Genomic DNA, 16,436 nt, shown 5'->3' on the forward strand with positions numbered 1-16,436 from the left:
GGGCCCGGCGGAGCTCGGGTGACGAAAGGGTCCCGAGACTTGTGCGCATGCGCTTTATGGGGGTTGAAGGCAGATGTAGGCGGGGTTGTGAGTTTGTCTTTTTTCCGGAGCTCCCTGTGGCCGATTTGTCTCACATTCCTTTTATAAAACTGCTACTAATTAAAGTGGACTTTGCGAAGAGAGAAGAGCCAGAACCATCATCATCCAAAACCCATTGTGCCTTTGAGTGTTATGTTCAAAACAGAGTTAAAAGCACTGTGTTCTCAGCCTTCCAAAAACTTGAAGTGTTTCTTCTGAAATAACCAGACTGACAAATTAATTCTATGGTATATCATCAAAGTGGTTTGCTTGGATATTTGAAGAAGTGTTAGTGCACTGCTCAGTTAAATAGGCTGTATTTTTAGAGCTAAACCACAGAGAACTATGTGGACCGCATAAGTCTGGTCTGCTTAGTGACTCTATTATTTCTTTCCAAGGTGCTTACACCTGGGAGAAACTTCTATAGAATCCCTCGAAGAAGAAAAAAAAAAATCAATAGATTTCCTTCATTTGTTTCCATGTTCTTCACAAAGAAGTATTGACATGACATGGGAAGGGAAGAAATGGATCAGAAACCCACCTTATTGATTAGGAATTAAAGGAGAGCTGTGATTGTTAAAATAATATTTCTGTGGAGAAAGACTTAATGATGTCAAGCTTCTTGACAGAATTTTAAGCTTTGTAATACCAATCTGTTACTCTTTAAGTCTCTTAAAAGTTTCTGTGCATTATACTTTTGGAAGTCATCATTAACACAATTGCCTATCTGAGTTGTTTTTCATCTACGTATACAAGCAGGTCTGTGTCCTCACAGGACCAAATACTGGTTTGAGTCTGCTTTATCTAAAACACTAACTGACTATGTTTGTGCTCAAGATCAAATTTAGTGCTGCGCAGGGAATATTAAATTTTATTCTTTCTGCATTTTTTGTTGCATGCAAGTTCTCTGAAAAATACAAAATTCCTGTTAACAATATAACTATTTCTTTAGTGAAGTCCAGAAAAAAGAGCATTTATTTGGCAGTGGTGCTGCTGATTGCAGTGATGTTTCTAAATCCCTGTGTAGAAAGAACTTCTCTCTCAAAGAAACGAAGTGTATTTTATACAAATGAATCAAAAGATAAAGAGGCTTACATTACTGAGGTTTGGAGAACTTGTGTTCTCCTTCATTCTAACATGGGTTTATGGATTCATTTCCTCTACAGATCATTAAGTTACAGCTTTAAAAGCTTTCCTGTGTATAAAGCCTGCTACGGACAATGTCAGTTTCAAACACAGAGCAAGGTTTCTGGTTTGAGTCATTTCCTTAGTAAAGTTTTCAAAGTCACAAACGTCCCAGCTACTTAACTGAGATGAGATAGAGGAGGAAAAGCTCATTAAGCAGAGTCTGTCTTTCAGGGTCAGCTGGAGTTTTATGAATCAGTCAAGTCTAGGCTAGATCCCAGACAGATCCCCAGTCTAGATCCAAAACAATACTTTATTCTGCAGGCTGTGGTACAGTTTGATGATTCCAGGCTTTCTACAGTTTCCTAGGAAACAACATGAAACACTTCAGATTTTTCAGTCCCAAAGCTGCAGTGTCAGTTAAATTAAATTGTACCATTTCACAGAACAATGCATGGCTTTGCTGAGGCAAGCTCTAAACTTGTGGGAAAAAAATGGAAAAAAACCCCCAAACTCTCAGGGGAGGCCAGATTGTAGTGACGCAAATGGAGTTGAGTTCTTACATTCATAAAGATTGAAAATTAATAGCTGATTGTATAAGAATCAAAAGTAAAAATAGGTTTTAAATGAACAGACATACCCAGGAAGCATCTTTCTAGCAGCCCTTGCCCCTCAGCCAGAAAGCCATGAGAGGCTCCAGCCTTGGGGGCTTCCCAGCTGCCAACCAACAGAGGGTGGCTGTGCAGTGAGCCCAAGCCTCAGCATCTCAGCATCCCACCACCAAGTGCTGCCTATGGCATATTATGACTGCTGACATCTTTATGTCTTCTCCTGCTACTTTGTTGTGTTCAGTGCTATTACAGGAATATGAGTACAGAGTTTTCTGACAGACGTATTTGCCTGCTTTTTATAAACTGTCTCTGTAGTTTAATGAGAAAAATGCAAATAGAATAAGATTTTCCAAGCTGAAGCTGAACATCTATCATCAAAGTACTCTGGTTTGGCTCTAACTGATGAAGACAAAATGCAGGGACATATTCAGATCTGGAAGAAAGTGGCTCTTTTTAAAGTTCAATCATTAGAGCAGTTTACTCCCACCAAAGTTCTTCCTGTTAGCTTGATTCAACAGGATTTTAACATTACTGAGATAGTGATAGCACTGCACTTGATATATTTTAGTAACTTCAGGAAGTTAATTTCCTCTTTTAGGTCCTGTATTAATACTGCATATTTGGTTTTGTTATGACTATGTGTTGAATACTTTACAAAGACTGTTCTTAAAAAACCTTAATCAGTGCCAGGCCCCAGGAAGGAGAAAATGTTGAAAAGTGGATGGAGTCTGCTGACTGCCTACAGTCAAGAGCTTTTCAATTTGAAAACTTCATTCTAAGCATCACGTAAGCCCAGCATGCCTCTGCTGCTCAGGGGGAGAAGGCTGGCTGGCATGGATTTGCATGAGAGGTAAAGGAGATCCCAGAGTATGGACACTAATTAAAATTAGAGTTGGCTCCTGAAAAAATATGAGCTTCAGGCACTTTAGGTTTCCTAACTGGAACCTAGCTTTAACTCAGTAATCTGAAGCTGAGTGCTACAGTTCTGGGTTGTTTTCAAGAGCGGTCTAAATGCTGCTGCTGGAAGTAGAGTGCAGGTGTAAGCACATCTCAAATGATTAATGTGTAATTAATAATACAGAATGAGAACCACTGTATACAGTCCGCACTTAGCGATTTTAACTTGTATATCATTCCTATCAAACCTGCACAGTTTGTAAAATAACACTGGCTCTCAGAGTGCATTAGGTGCCTGGAAGAGCTCAGGGGGTGCAAGTAATGGATTTTAATTGATTCCCTTTCTGGATAGACTCCATTTTAGCCAATAAGATCTCAGCCCCTGATGTGTATGATTTCAAGTCTCCCTCTAACAATGCACAGGGAAGGTAACATAAAGTGTCATCTGGTTAAATGCATTGCAGCTGCAACATTATTCCCGATGTTTTCCAGTCCTTTGCCTACACCAGTGCCTCCCCTGGAAATCAGGAGGTGCAGAATATACTGCACGTTGTTGTGTCCTGATGGGCACTGATGGAGGTGTTTTAATAAAGAATAATCAAATCATTTTGGTTGGAAAAGCCCTCTGAGATGATGAAGTCCAACATTTAACCCAGCACTGCCAGGTCATCACTACACCATGTTCCTCAGCACCACAACTACGCAGCTTTTAAATACCTCTGGGAATGGTGACTACCACTTCCCTGGGCATGCTGTTCCAGGGTTTGATGACCCTTTTGGTGAAGAAAGTTTTCCTAATATCCAACCTAAACCTACCCTGGTGCAACTTGAGGGCACTTCCACATATCCTGTCACTTGTTACTTGGAGAGGAGACTGACAATCATCTTATTACAACCTCCTTTCAGGGACTTGTAGAGAGAGAAAAGATTTTCCGTCAGCTTCCTTTTTTTCCGGATTAAACAACCTCAGCTCCCTCAGCCACTCCTCAGAAGACTTGTGCTCTAGCCCCTTCACCAGCTTTGTTGCCCTTCCTTAGACCCACTCCAGCACCTCAGTGTCCTTCTTGTAGTGAAGGGCTCAAAACCGAACCCAGTATTTCAGGTGCAGCACCAGTGCCAAGTACAGGGGCATGATCACTTCCCTACACCTGCTGGACACACCACTCCTGATCTAGGTCAGGATGCTGGTGACCTTCTTGGCCACCTGGGCACACTGCTGGCTCACATTCAGCTGGCTGTCAACCAGCACTCCCAAGTCCTTTTTTGTCAATTTCCAGCCACTCTGCCCCCAAGCCTGAAGCGTTTCATGAGGTTGTTGTGACCCAAGATCATCACCCAGTGCTTGGCTTTCTTAAACCTCATACAACTGATCTCAGCCTGGCGACCCAGCCTGTCCAGGTTCCTCTGCAGACCCTTCCTACCTTTCAGCAGATCAACACACTTGCTGAACAGGGTGGTGTCTGCAAATGAGATGCCAGAGACAAAGTATTGCTGGAAAGCGATGCCAGTAAAATCTGTAATGCTCGGTGTCACTTGTTTCTAAAACAAGTTACTTAGATGACATTGTTTCGGATACTGGCGCCACAGGCACCTCTCCGCCTATACCATAAACACGGCATCTTCAGCAGGCCTTCAACCAGGAAAAAAAAGGGTTCGGGCCCCAGAAAAAAGGGTTCGGGCCCGACACCGCAGCGTTGCCATGCTGACGGCTCGCCGTGCCCACGGGAGGCTGCTGCTCTCCCAGTGCCGAGCGCCGGGAAGAAACTGATGGGTCATGAAGGACGCCGATGGCAGGCTGGCACCGCGGCCGGAGGAGCGCACCGGTGCCACGGGGAAACGCCCGGTCCCGCGGGCGTGGGCAGGCGAAAGGCGCCCGGGGAGATGCCGCCGCCGGTGGGCCCCCGTCCCCGCGTAACCCCTCCGCGCCGGGACGCGAGTGCCCCGCGGGTGCCCGGCAGCGACGAGAGAAGGGGGGCAGGTCCCAGCCCGAGGGGCGCGGCCGCGGAGCCACCTCCCTCCCGCCCTCTCTCCCTCCCTCCGGCGCGGCGCGGAGCGGAGCACGGCGGGGCGATGTGGCGGTGGCGGTATGTCAGCAGCCGGCAGCTGGATGGCTTCCGCCGGTACAAGGTAACGGCCGGACCCCGGCGTTCGGGGCGGGCGGGGGGAACGGCGACCCCTGCTGCGGCTCTTCCTCCCGGTTAGCGTGTCCCGGCTTCTGAGAGCTCGGTGCTTGCTGAGCGCCCAGTCCCACCGTGTGTGTGCCCCGGCCATCCCTACAGGCTGCCACCTGTGCCGCGGGGTCAGCGCGCACCCGCAACCTCTGATCCGGGCAGTAACGGGGCTGGGAACTGGGTATTCACAAAGTTAACTGGGGTGTAGTGAGCAGCAGCATCTCTAAAAGCCCTGCGCGTTTTAAAGGAGCGTGGGGTCGGAGTAATTCGGTGTTTGCAGCAGTGTGCACGGACCGTGCTTGTCTGGCTCTGTGCGAGTCTTCACACAGGGATGCCTTGGCTTTGGGAAATAAATATGAGAAGAAAAGCTCGCTTTAAATAATGTGATCTAAACCTCATGTTTGTAAATAACAACCCTGCAGAATTTAAATGAATGGGTGGATCGTTAAGAGATTGTGATTTACCAGCATTATGTTGGAGATTTGTGAGATATCTAGGTTTTGTTCCCAGGAGAGCATAAGTGCCTTTCAGGGAGGTGTCCAGATTTGCTGTAGCTGAGGTGCAAGTGGCTGAGATAGGCCATGCCACCCTGGTTATTTACCCTGCTCCCTGGTAAATCATGGGTGACACACCAGTTTCCACCAGCACAACGCCCAGCGTTTTTTTTTTTTTCTATGTTCAATTTCCCAAATCAGCCTTAACCCCGAGCTCCCCATGCTTCTTGCCTTGCTTTTACCACACACCCTGCCAGCCTGGCCTCCATCCAGTGCATACAGCTTCTCCCTGCTCCTACCAAGCCCTTCCTGAAGGCAGTAGCTCTGCCTGTGCACTGTGGGGTGAGTAACTGTGGAGTACCTGTGGTTTCAGGAGCCAGCTCCAGGTTGCTTAAACAGGAGCTTGTTCCTCACAGAAGCTTATTACAATGTACTGACCTGTTTGTGCATCTCCTGTGTGAGTGGGATAAAACATGCTGCAAGCTGCATCTGGCCACTGGGCGTAAGTTGCACAGGCCTGTGCTTGAGCAGTGGAGCTGCAGTGTAGACTGAGAACACTGGAGGAAAAATAAAAAGCTATTTTTAGCACAACCAGACATTATTATTGTAGTTCATAGTACAAGGAATGTGTGTATTACATTCTTATCACTTGAATGAAAGTAGCTGCAAACAAGTACAGATAGGGAAGGATCAAAATTTTTTTTTTTTGTTGGTTAAAGCTTGTAAGCATTGTGTAGTGCTTCTGAATTGCAGGGCAAATGATTACCAAAAGACAGAATCATGTATCAAAACATTTTAGTTGAGTACATTAAAATTACTCTGGCTGCTTGGGAGCATTGCAAAGTAGTAGCATGCTGGGTAGTTAACTATAGGAATCAGCCAACACACTTGAGAATTATCTGTTCAAATATGTTCTCGAAAAACTATGGTGCCTACAGGTTTGAGAAAGATGAAATCAATCACCAGTTCTCTGTTATCCATGGTGATGTAGGTCTGGAACATCCTGGAAAGAAATAAGTAAATCAAAGGACTCAGGTCACACCCAGAGCAGTACAGCTGTGTGGGGTCAGCGCTGCTTGGCTGGTAGAATGTCTGTACTGCCTTCCTGGTGCACCAGGTTTCAGGAGGACAAAACAGGCAATGGCAGCTCTGCCTGTTCCTAAAGTGCTGCTTACAACGGGTTTGAGTCCTCCAAAAATGCAAAAGGACAGGCAAGGAGGCACTAATCACTGCCACAATCTCCTCCCCACCTCCTCACCCTCCCATGCCCAGGGCTGCTACCACAATCATAGCTTTCTTCTCACCACCTCCCAGGCCTGAGACATGCTTTGGAAAAAAGGAAAACTGAATCTCTGAATCCCCATTAACATGCAGAAGGAATAGGAATGGATTTGTAGAGTGAAATAGCTCGTCCTTCAGTATTCAGTGTCCATGCTACAAGCATTTCAGAAGGTTTTACAGTGAACTGTTTCCAGTGTGATACCACAGACTGAATGTATTTGGTGCACTTGTGTGTTCCTAGTACATCTGGTTTAGGCTTATCCTATGTTTTGTGTGCTGTGGGGTCACTCTGTGATGTAAACCAAAGCTTGGTCATTGGGGAAAACTTCCTTCAGAAGCATGATGTACATGGATGTGATGATGCTGAAGTCCTTGCATTTATTAGATTTGCCATTCCCTCAGCAAAGAGCAGCACTGGTTTTGTTGCCAAGGCCCTCCTCCAGCTGCGAGCAAGAGACAGAGAGTGCCTGAGACATACAATTGCAGCATTCATGGCAGAGAAATGAGTTCAGCTCTGTGAAAATTAAACTTTTTTTTTTTTTTTTTTAGGCTAAATTTCCTTTGTGAAAGGAGTTGATAACACAAATTACCCTTTTAAGCTGTGTTGTGATCAGCTCCCACATCAGCTCGGCGGATAAATTGTGCAAAGTGCAGAACACATCCAGCCACTGGCACTAGTGCAAACACAATGCTGCAGTGTGATGCACATAGTAGGGGTGGATGCTCCAACCCAGCTTCCTAGGCATGCTTCAGCTCTGGAAGCAGTACATTGGTTTAGCTCACTATTGATTGTGTGCTCATAAATCCTGTCAGAGATTATCTAGCTCTCACCAGGCCCAATCCATGTGTCCTTGCACAGTACTCTAGAGCTGGGTCCACCAGGAAACACACTGCAGAGAATAGGCCTTGGAAAATATGATTTAAGAAATCAGAGATAACATTAAAAGTTAAGGCCTAAGGTTCCCACATTTTCGTCTTGGTGTGTCCACACTTTCTAGTCTCTAAACCACTTTTTAGAGGGTAACAGGTTGTGTGGAGGATGGCTGGGGCCAGTAAATGAGGTATATGAGTTTTCCCTTCAGTCAGACTTCTGACATTGCCCCACAGTCTCATAAATAAAGTAAGTAGAGGTAAGATTAAATCAGTGTAAAATGGAACCACATTGTTCTAAAAAGTAATTTTAAGTTCTCTGTTAAAACTCAGGAGGGTCTGAGAAAGGGGATCCTACCTACAGAGCTGTCTCAGCTCTGTTGCTGTTCAATACTTTGATTAGGAGGAGGGAGATTACTCTTGTAAAATTTTCATGTGATAGTAAAGCACTTTGAGGAATAGACTTATGATTTAAAATGCTCTTGGAAAAGGAATATAATGGGCAAAAATCACTACCAAAAAAAAAAAAAAACAACAAACAGTAAACAAAGTACAGTGCTTAGGGGAGAGAAAAAAAAATCAACATTTCAAATGTAAAACAAAAGATATCAGACTGCAAAAAAGATGCCTGAGGATCAGTGTCAGCAGCACTGTGGCTGTTAAAGAGAAAAAAGCTCTTAAGTGTTGTGTGTCATAGATATGTCAAGGGGTTACATATATTCCTGATGTACTGCTCAGGTATCAGCAGGAATAACCTATCCTGCTTGCTTTGACACACAGTGTACAACCCACAGAGTGGCATGAGGAATATTGAGAGGCTTAGAAAAGATGAACTGCAAGAAACAGTCTGAGTGGAGTAAGAGCCTAGCAACCAGTTCGTTGTCATGCATGCCCCTTTGAAATAGACAATCCGTGAATTCTGGCTGTTTGAAGGGAAATTTAAGGTGGATGCTATGTCAGTCTTGTGTTGATAGGGGTTGCTGGAATGTGTACTCATGCAGTTATTTCATCAGTCTTAATGAATGGTTCCATTCCTCTGAAGGAGGATCTACACTAGTGCTGAGTGGTAATAAACAGTGACAGCTTCTTAGCAAAGTTTTGGATACTGTGTTTTAGTTTAACCTGCCAGGTGGTCGTTTACTGCAAGCAATTGGCTCATTACCTCATGGTAACTTGATCTGCTTGCTGAATGTCTGCTAAACGTGATCCTGCATTAAGTGAAAGCTAGAAGACCTCTCAAGTTACATTCCACCCCCCATTTTGGTAGGCTAGAGAAACAAGAGCACATGCATGATGCTCACATTTCAAGGCTTGATTGTGTTTCCCATACTGACTCAGTGTGCTGAGTATAATCTAGCTAATTACTTTCTGGAAGTTCAGGATCCAGATACAAGACTGGATTTCTGCTCAGTGTTTATGCATTTCCAAGTTCTAACTACAGGATGTCAAAACATAATGGGTTCTGCTGACATTGATTGAACAGAAATGTGGCTTTTCACTGCAGTAGCACGTGGATTTGGCAGGAGACATTAATTTTCCTATTTATCTGGAGCTTCTAGGGAGACTATTAATACCATCCATGATTGCACATGGACAGTTTTATATATATTGAATGCATACATCACATGTTTATTACATAGTGGTTTTGCAGGTTTTTCTTCCCCTAATTTTTAATTCAAAACATTATTTTAAGGCAGTTTTAATCAGCTTCATCTGCTGTAGTTAGGGTTGCTCTTTTTTTTTCAAATCACCTGAGCTTATAAAGCCCTTGAACACCTGAGGCAGTGAAAACTAACATTTCCCACCTTACATAAAACCAGTGAGTCAACAGCCCTCTGTTCTGCAAATAAAATCTTGCATTCTTCATATTACTTTGGATTAGAAGAGTGCGATTGTAATTAAAAGTTGCTGAGAAATATGTGAAATAAATGAACCAAATCATTCACTACCCTTACATTTTCTGTCACTGTGCTGATGTGCAGAAGGGTTGTGGGCCAACTGCATTAGGTTGACCATCTTTGCATGCACACCATTTCTTATTCCTCATCCTCTTGTAATGGTAGCTGACACAATGTAGCATGTCAAGAGCTCTGTAATCATTATTGTCCTTCTACATATCATATGCTAATGAGCCAACAAGACAATGAAATCACATTGCAGAGATGCTGCATTTGATATTACTTGCTGCAGGACACTTTTCCCAATGATGGTGTAATTGCACATGGGTTTGAGTACATTGATGAATTTACAGAGCTTCATTAGATCACTTTTGGGAGAAATACTTTGGATGTAAAGAATTGTATGCCTTGTTGAGGCTCATAAAAGTGAAAATACCAACCCCATGATTTCATCTTCTGTGCAGCTAGACCATTACCTTGGCTCATTTTTTTCCTTCTCTTCCTTTTCTCAATTACTTCTCTTTCCTTGTTCTTACTTTTCCTACTCTTTATGCCTTTCCCCCCACCCTCATCATCTTAATCCTCTCATCTTTCCTCTTCCCCCTAGCACAGCTGGCCAGTACAGACTTGAGGCTGTGCTGGATCCCATGGGTGGAAATTAAGATACAGGAGCACAGGGTAAAGCATATCTTGTGTGTGCCATGCAAGTCAACATGTGCATGTGTCTGGTGTCTGTATTCTCTTTTCTAGCACTGTTACAAGCCAGTATTTACTCAGAGAGGGAAAGCAGATGGATGGCTTTCAAGGAGATACAAGCTATTTGAAATAAAAAACCAATCCACCAACCAAGGGCAAAAACATTTTTGATCTTGGGAGTAAGATTAATGCCATTTTTCCTGTTCCCTGACTACTGCTATTCCCTCCCAAATATTACAATTTCAGAACCTTTCTGACTAATCCAAGCCCTTCTCTTTTGCATAAGGACATTAAGACCCCTTTTCTAGTGCAGAAAGTGTTTGCTGGGGAATGCTTAGCACTTGTATCAGTCTTGTACTTAAAAATCTTCAGTGGACTTATCCTCCATTTCTGTCTTTTAATATAAGTGCCCTGAAAATGGCAGAATGATGTCATAGCAAATGGCAGCACTTTTTTTTTTTTTCCGTGCACTCTCACATTCATGTTCATTGGTCACAATGTGAGCATCATACTCAGTAATTTGCTTTTCTGAGCAGCCATGGACATCAAACCCCTGAGGATTTCATGGCCTTGAGGCTAGTAGCTTCTTGTGAGCAGGGCAGAGCAGAGTGTTGAACTGTATAGCAGATTTTGTTTGTCAAGCTGTAGTTGTGCCATGAAAGACAACTGGCAGAATGCTTTTTCCATGGGTTTTTCCTTTGCTCTGGCTAAGACAGATCACTGATGAGGGAAGAGCAAATTTCCATTCTTCTGCAAATCTGCTTAATGTTCCTTCCTTGCCCAGAGCACCATGGTTCAGCCACAGACACAAGAATGAGCAGGATGAAGCACAACTGGTCTTGAAATGTCTTTGGGTAGACAGAAACTGGCTGCAATTCTACTTTTATTTTTATACAAAGACTATTTTGATTTTTGGTGCTTGACTTTGGAAAATCTGAAACGAACAAAAAGCTGACTGTGTCTTATGTTTGTGTCTGTTTTACATTGCAAAACTACATCATCTCTTATATTTTCCGTTTAAGAAAATATAGGAATTAGGTAATCCCCATACAGTCTCTTGTATTTTCTATAAAATAAAAATAATTTTAAAGAAATTAGTTGTCTTTGTTTTTTTTTTTTTTCTTCTGGAATGAAGCAGGATAAAATGTGATACTGTCCTCTGAGGAGAAAGTAGACAACAACAATTCAAAGTGGACTTGGCCTAAAATATTTTGTTCACGAAGATGCAGATGTGTCCCTACTGGGATTAATAAAATACACAATATTTTTACAAGTCTGTCCAATAAGGAAATTTTATTGCTGTAATGAACTGGGCTATTTTAGAGCTTATCTTTATAATAACATCACCTTTCCTTTGCACCATGCTAATGATTATAACTGTGTTACTATGTAGAAAGCTGTGTACCTCTGAGATAATATCCCACTTATGATCATATACCATATGCACTACCTACTCTACACAGCAGCAATGAACTGCTGCTCACACTCTGGTAGTGCAAATAAAAGTATTCAATCCAAGACAAAAATTGAATGCAGAGTCTTCTAGGACATCATGTAAAACTAATAAGAATTTAAAAGTAAAATCTGGCTATAGAACTCTCTGCCATTTCACCAGCCTAAACCTCTATGTTACTATAGAGAGTTGGTAACAAGGCAATTAAACCAGGCCAGTGCTTTTAAGTTGTATTTACACCAGCCACCCTCAGAGTGATTGTTCTTAGAAGCTGAAGGATATCCAGTGATGGAGAAATATGCTTTGTTCAGTGTTTTGTTTAACATCTTTGCTTTTTTTTCCTCCCAGTACAGTGCTGTGGATACAAATCCTTTATCTGTGTATATTATGCAGCCCATCTGGAACAGAATTATTAAGGTAAGAATTTTGTTTAATAGAAATATCACATGGTAATGTAAGAATTGGTTTTAAATGCAGCATGTATTTCTGTTAAAAATACATCTTGATTAATAAAGCTGAAATGAAGACATCTATGTAAAAGGAAACAAATGTTACAGGTTCTATAGCTATATTTAAAATGAGGCTGTTTGGGTTTTGAGGTGAAAAACAAGTTGTTTTTTTTTTTTTCCCTGATTGCTGTACAAAAGGCATCTGTTTCCTTTTTACTTCTTTCCCTGTTGTGTCTTTCGTTAAACAGCTTTGCAGACACTGAAGGGTTTACTTAGTTCAAATTATTTTTGTGCAGCATATGCCACCTAACAACAGCATGGCTTTATCTCTGTGCTGTGCATAGGATTTTATGCAAGTGCTGTCTCATTTTCTCCCAAGGGCACTTGCTGGAGGGAGTGAGGCATTTCTCTAAGAAGCTGAAAATGAGAGCGGTTACCATGCTCACCGTAACGATTGGAAGATGCTATCTCCTGAATGCATTATGAGCTGCAGTTTTTAAAAATAAAACCACTCACAAAAGGCTACATCTCAAATAAATATGAGCTTTATTGATCACCCGGAAAGCAAAGATTTCTCCATCTGCCTCTTTAGAGGAAATCTTTAGACTGGAACAGACTTGAAAGCAAACCTTTATACAAACATAAAAAGGATGTTTGTGGGCAGAGTGCTGCTGGATCTGCCATCTTTGGGTTCTATAAATCAGGTATTGTTTATTCTTCTCTATCATGAGGGTAGTGGAACACTGGAACAGGTTGCCCAGGGAGGCAGTTGAGGCTCCATTCCTGGTGATATTCAAGGTGAGGCTCGACAGAGCTCTGGGAAACCTGATCTAGTTGAGGATGCTCCTGCTTACTGCAGAGAGGGTTGGACTACATGACCTTTGGAGGTCCCTTCCAACCCAAACCATTCTATGATATAGCATGAAAATCACAATCTCCTGTTCATAACCTCAACATAATTTCATGAAAGTGTTCATATCACCTAACAAGAATTAAAACCTGAACACGATGTGAGAGAAAAGCAATTCAAATACATGAAAATGAATTCAATAATTCAGTTCAGAGACTCTGCTTTCCTCAATATTATGATGGCAATGGAAACAATGAGGTAGAAATGTCCCCCCCCAGGACTCTGAAGTCCCAACATGAGAGATGAGCAGAGGCTTTACTCTGCATTTAAACTTTGGGTTAGGTGATCCATGGGCATTCACCTTCTATCTAGGATATAATATTCTGTTATCTAGATTTTAACATTGAATTCACATTTTACAATATATCATCTTATTTCTAGATAAATAGAACTGTACATAGGAATAGGGAGATACAGTAAACCTGGGATAATATTTTAAGAAAAAGAGGCATTCCATGTCATACCTTCATTCAGAATGGGGCAGTGCAAATGTGCTTCTTGGTATCTGGGATTTCCTCTCACTTCAGACATCCTAATGCATCTATTTGCAGATGCAAATCAATTATCTCTTAGTTTCTAATCTGGTGAAAATAAACATTCCACAGGGACTACTTTTACCAGATTCCAGAGGAGTTAAAAAACCAGCCTGAAATGCACAAAGCCAAGCCAAAAAGAAGAAAAAACAAAACAAACCAACCAACCAAACAAACAAACAAAAGAAAGAACAGAGGCTAGGGAATTGTGTCTGGCCTTTGATATGTCAAATTAGTCCTAATTGCAACACACGTTTTTGAATATTCCATAACACAGAATTCATTGGAAGATGTGTTATGAGACATCATTCATTATATGATATATTTCCTATCTTATGAGAGATGAAGAGAGATGCAGAGAATGTGTGACAATTTATGAGCTGGGATGTTGACAGACATAAGAACTGAAAACATGTTGTCTTAGCCCAGGTCATTTACCTGTGGTAGGGATGCTAGGAAAGCAAAGAATTTGTGTATTGACATTAGAAATTCCTCTGGAACATCTGAGCATTACCTTCCTCTCTTTCCTCTTCCAAGGACATCTTCTTTATGTATTGTGTCATGTGCCTGTGTCAGTTTGAGTGTGATTTTTGGATGGATGTGCTTCAGAAGCATGTTAATTCTAGTGCTAAAGCAGAAAGTGAAGGGCAATGTTTCATGCCTGGATGCTGTAATGGGCTTGAAGTGTTCTGAGATCCAAGGCAGCTTTTCCACCCTGTATCAATCTGTAATAACAGTTAACATGAAACTAAAGAGCAACGATTAACTTTCTCTACGTGTCATTTAAAACTGTTCTGGCTATGCAGCTATAGGTATTTCATCTGTCATTAATTCAATGCTCCATACTTTTGCCTTTAATTAAGATTTCCATTTTGTAAAAAAGCACAGCTACGCTGACAGCTAATGGGTAGTATCACTTAGCTGCTTCACAAACTGAATATTCCTCCTCTATTTGTGTTCATGAGAAATCACATTTGTGCAGGACAATGAGAGGAAAAGGAGGAAATCCCACTGGGATATGCAGGTGTGTGCCAGCTTCACTGAAGTCAATTAACTCCTCCTCTGTTGACTTTATGAACTTTGATTATCGCTAGAATTAAGCATGAGTAGAATTTTAGTGCTCTCAAGTGACTTAGTTAAGGAATATTTCGAGTTTGAACAGAGCTTTGTATAAATATGTGTACTTTACTGTTTAGTATCCAGACAGTGGATTATATTAAAACATTTAGTGTTTGTATTAAGGCTTTTAGCATGAAGGGCTGTAGACCTGTTAGAGCAGAAATTGGGTAGTAATTTGTGTGACTAAAAGTTTTTTAAAATGTTCCAGGATATGGTGGCTTGGCCAGAGAGCAGATGTGATTCTCCCCAGTGGCACCTCCAGTTGCAGTAATCATGGAGTGTGTTGATGTATTAGACTTCTGCTCTCTGTTAATTAGATAATAAAGGTCACAAGGTATCCTTCTACCAGTATCCAGGATACTGGTAACTCAGGCTATGTTTTTCCAATGTGTTTAATAGCTTAATCTCTTACATCCTGTAATTTTTGAGTTCTGAAATAGGGTGATGGTGGCATAATGCCAACCAAAAGAGAAAGGGGTCTGAAATATAACAAAAGGGGTTTTGCATCTGGAGTACTTTCCAAGTACCTGGACAGATTAGGTTTGGTAAGGATCAAAGGAGTGTGCTTAGGGGTTTAAATGCAGGAGAGGCTCTTTTGCTGGGGACCCATTTCATGCAACTGTTTTTCCTGGTGTGTCTACTAGGCAAAGGGATTGCAAGTATAACAAACTGTCCTTTGGTGGTTTCCTTCTTAAAATGCATGATGTTAGCAAGAAAGTGGATTAAAATAACCTCATCTTGTTGCACTGTGCAAGCATAGATTACTTCTTGTAATAACTTAATAATGACATTGTGCCTATATAGAATGATGAGCCTAATTAGAAAGCAGACAGTTGTGGCACTTCACTTGATTTAATAGTCAACAGTTGTTATGAATCATACAGGAGAAATCAGTCATTTAAAACCAATACATTGGATGGCATCTGTATGTTCATGTTAATGCTTCATCCTCAGGTTGCCTTAACACACTGTTTTGATCTATGTTTTAGATTAAAAGAGACCAATCTAGAATATCTTCAGTGCCTGTCCTTATTTCCTAGAGTCAGTAGGCACATTACATGCCCTGGATCACTGGTCCACTGAACCATAAAAAGCTGAGCAGCTCTGATAAAGAGTGGGTGATGAATGGTGCTTGACCTTGAGTTATGAGTGCAAATGGCCTCAAGTTGCACCAGGGGAGGATTAGCTTGGGTATTAGATGATTTTTCAATGAAGCAGTTCTAAAACCCTGGAACAGGCTTCCAGGGAGGTGGTTGAACTCCTAGCCCTGCAAGAGTTTGAAGGACCCAGAGAGGTGGTGCTGAGGGACATGGTTTAGTATGTCTGGAAATATCTTCTAAAAATCATACAGAAAATTTTGTCTGAAAAACTGTTACTAGGGAAAACGTTACCAAAAGGATCCCTGTTGCAGTGTAAGGAATACCTTGAAGTCACAAGGGATGAATGGCTGAGAACAGTTAACTGGACAAAGGTTAGGTGAAGGCAGAGAGGCCTTTTCAGCACCCTACAAGGTCACAGGTATTAATGGTGTCTGCATCATTTATGACACTGGAACAGGTTGCTCAGGGAGGCAGTCGAGGCCCCATCTGGGGAGATATTAAAGGTCAGGCTTGACAAGGCTCTGGGCAACCTGAGGATGTCCCTGCTTGGGGACTTGGACTAGATGGCCTTTGCAGGTCCCTTTCAACCCAAACCATTCTATGATTCTATGACTAAAGAGGGAGACCCTGAAGTAAGTTACTATCTAGAGAAGTATGGAGCTGTTTGTAACAGGGAGATCATCTGAATCTAAAAGGGTAATGCACTCAGGGTCTGATTCTGTTGATCCTTAGAGGTGCACATTATTGATGT

The 16,436-nt window shown here is 42.0% G+C and overlaps 1 protein-coding gene across 1 annotated transcript in view; it reads left to right on the forward strand.

The window, feature by feature from the left end:
• The first annotated feature begins 4,781 nt into the window (after positions 1 to 4,781).
• Positions 4,782 to 16,436, forward strand: part of LOC128977207 (ethanolaminephosphotransferase 1-like) — a 40,452-nt gene continuing 28,797 nt past the window's right edge. The window contains exons 1-2 of the mRNA XM_054394699.1: positions 4,782 to 4,838; positions 11,923 to 11,991. Of these exons, the coding sequence (XP_054250674.1) occupies positions 4,782 to 4,838; positions 11,923 to 11,991 (126 nt within the window). The remainder of the gene's footprint in view (positions 4,839 to 11,922; positions 11,992 to 16,436) is intronic.

Source organism: Indicator indicator, chromosome 31 (assembly GCF_027791375.1).
Source record: "Indicator indicator isolate 239-I01 chromosome 31, UM_Iind_1.1, whole genome shotgun sequence".
Taxonomy (NCBI): domain Eukaryota; kingdom Metazoa; phylum Chordata; class Aves; order Piciformes; family Indicatoridae; genus Indicator; species Indicator indicator.